The sequence below is a fragment of the Salmo salar genome, chromosome 16, assembly GCF_965601325.2.
Source record: "Salmo salar chromosome 16, fSalSal1, whole genome shotgun sequence".
NCBI lineage: Eukaryota > Metazoa > Chordata > Actinopteri > Salmoniformes > Salmonidae > Salmo > Salmo salar.
Genome location: NC_138306.1, coordinates 81,740,001 through 81,742,500, shown reverse-complemented (window position 1 = coordinate 81,742,500; position 2,500 = coordinate 81,740,001). Strand labels below are relative to the sequence as shown.

The 2,500-nt window shown below is 48.5% G+C and overlaps 1 protein-coding gene across 1 annotated transcript in view; it reads left to right on the top strand.

Annotated features, from left to right (window-relative positions):
• Nucleotides 1–2,500, top strand: part of LOC106593673 (receptor tyrosine-protein kinase erbB-4) — a 478,474-nt gene that overhangs the window by 420,495 nt on the left and 55,479 nt on the right. Inside the window, exon 4 of the mRNA XM_082963037.1 lies at nucleotides 1,522–1,656. Within this exon, the coding sequence (XP_082819163.1) occupies nucleotides 1,522–1,656 (135 nt within the window). The remainder of the gene's footprint in view (nucleotides 1–1,521; nucleotides 1,657–2,500) is intronic.

Sequence of the window (2,500 nt, the reverse complement as noted above, 5' to 3'; positions counted from 1 at the left end):
CAATAAAGGAGTGGTTCTGCAGGTGGTAACCACAGACCACTTCTCAATTCCTATGCTTCCTGGCTGATGTTTTGGTCACTTTTGAATGCTGGCGGTGCTTTCACTCTAGTGGTAGCATGAGACGGAGTCTACAACCCACACAAGTGGCTCAGGTAGTGCAGCTCATCCAGGATGGCACATCAATGCGAGCTGTGGCAAGAAGGTTTGCTGTGTCTGTCAGCGTAGTGTCCAGAGCATGGAGGCGCTACCAGGAGACAGGCCAATACATCAGGAGACGTGGAGGAGGCCATAGGAGGGCAACAACCCAGCAGCAGGACCGCTACCTCCGCCTTTGTGCAAGGAGGAGCAGGAGGGTCACTGCCAGAGCCCTGCAAAATGACCTCCAGCAGGCCACAAATGTGCATGTGTCTGCTCAAACGGTCAGAAACAGACTCCATGAGGGTGGTATGAGGGCCCGACGTCCACAGGTGGGGGTTGTGCTTACAGCCCAACACCGTGCAGGACGTTTGGCATTTGCCAGAGAACACCAAGATTGGCAAATTCGCCACTGGCGCCCTGTGCTCTTCCCAGATGAAAGCAGATTCACACTGAGCACATGTGACAGACGTGACAGTCTGGAGACGCCGTGGAGAACGTTCTGCTGCCTGCAACATCCTCCAGCATGACCGGTTTGGCGGTGGGTCAGTCATGGTGTGGGGTGGCATTTCTTTGGGGGGCCGCACAGCCCTCCATGTGCTCGCCAGAGGTAGCCTGACTGCCAATAGGTACCGAGATGAGATCCTCAGACCCCTTGTGAGACCATATGCTGGTGCGGTTGGCCCTGGGTTCCTCCTAATGCAAAACAATGCTAGACCTCATGTGGCTGGAGTGTGACAGCAGTTCCTGCAAGAGGAAGGCATTGATGCTATGGACTGGCCCGCCCGCACCATCCGCCACCTCATCATGAGCATGCCCAGGCGTTGTAGGGAGGTCATACAGGCACGTGGAGGCCACACACACTACTGAGCCTCATTTTGACTTGTTTTAAGGACATTACATCAAAGTTGGATCAGCCTGTAGTGTGGTTTTCCACTTTCATTTTGAGTGTGACTCCAAATCCAGACCTCCATGGGTTGATAAATTGGATTTCCATTGATTATTTTTGTGTGATTTTGTTGTCAGCACATTCAACTATGTAAAGAAAAAAGTATTTAATAAGATTATTTCATTCATTCAGATCTAGGATGTGTTATTTTAGTGTTCCCTTTATTTTTTTAAGCAGTGTACATACATACATACACAAACAAGAGCACACGCACACACATACGTACATACACCAACACCCACACACACACACACACACACACACACACACACACACACACACACACACACACACACACACACACACACACACACACACACACACACACACACACACACACACACACACACACACACACACACACACACACACACACACACACACATGTTAATGGTTATGTGCTTATTATGTGTATACATGTGTCCTTCTCTGCACAGAGATCCTGAACGGGGGGGTTTATGTTGACCAGAACAAGTTCCTGTGCCACGCCGACACCATCCACTGGAGAGACATCATCAAGAACCCCCAAGCTGAGCTCTTGGTGGTACCGTCCAACAACAGTGGCCTTGGATGTGAGTATGGGGAGAAACCACAACGCTGAGAGGGAGGGGTGGTCGAGGTGCTGATAAAAATATTGAAGGATGCTTCTCTAAACTTTCAAGGTGCACACTATATACACACACACCTTCACACCTTCACACGCTTACATGTTTCCTCAGTTTCATACAAATGATATTGTTAAAATGTTCCTTTTTTTGTATCCTTTTTCTCTGTTTTGCTGAAGGTGAGTTGGAGGCAGCATCACAATAGATCAGTGATTAAACACATGGAGGTGGTTGGGTTGTGTTGCTATGCAGCCAGGCCCATGGTGATTCTGTCTCAGCTGCACATAAAGCTCACTAAAGCTGACAGCCAGCTCCTTTGAAAGTGTTTGGAACACTGAAATGGCTACTGGCCATTGTGTGTCAAAACACACAGCCATTGGCTACCGGCCATTGTGTGTCAAAACACACCGCCATTTTAGTTCCAAGTCCACTCCCCCAAACCTTCTCCACATTTTCAATTTGTTTTCCCCTCCCTAGATTGCATTGTATGCCAAGGAAAAGTGAGGGCATGATATGCATTCAATATCAGTGTAAAAAATATCACTGAATGTCACAGTGACCACTAAAAACAGCACGTATGACCACGAAATGTCACACAACGCTCGACTGAGCATGTAGTTTCTCCCCACAAGGTGTCCTTCACTATCATGTCTGTTTGAGATGTTAGAAGAAGAAGAAGAAGAAGAGAGGACAGAAGAGAGGACAGAGGAGAGGACAGATGAGAGGACAGAAGAGAGGACAGGAGAGGACAGAAGAGAGGACAGATAAGAAGACAGAGGAGAGGACAGATGAGAGGACCGATGAGAGGACA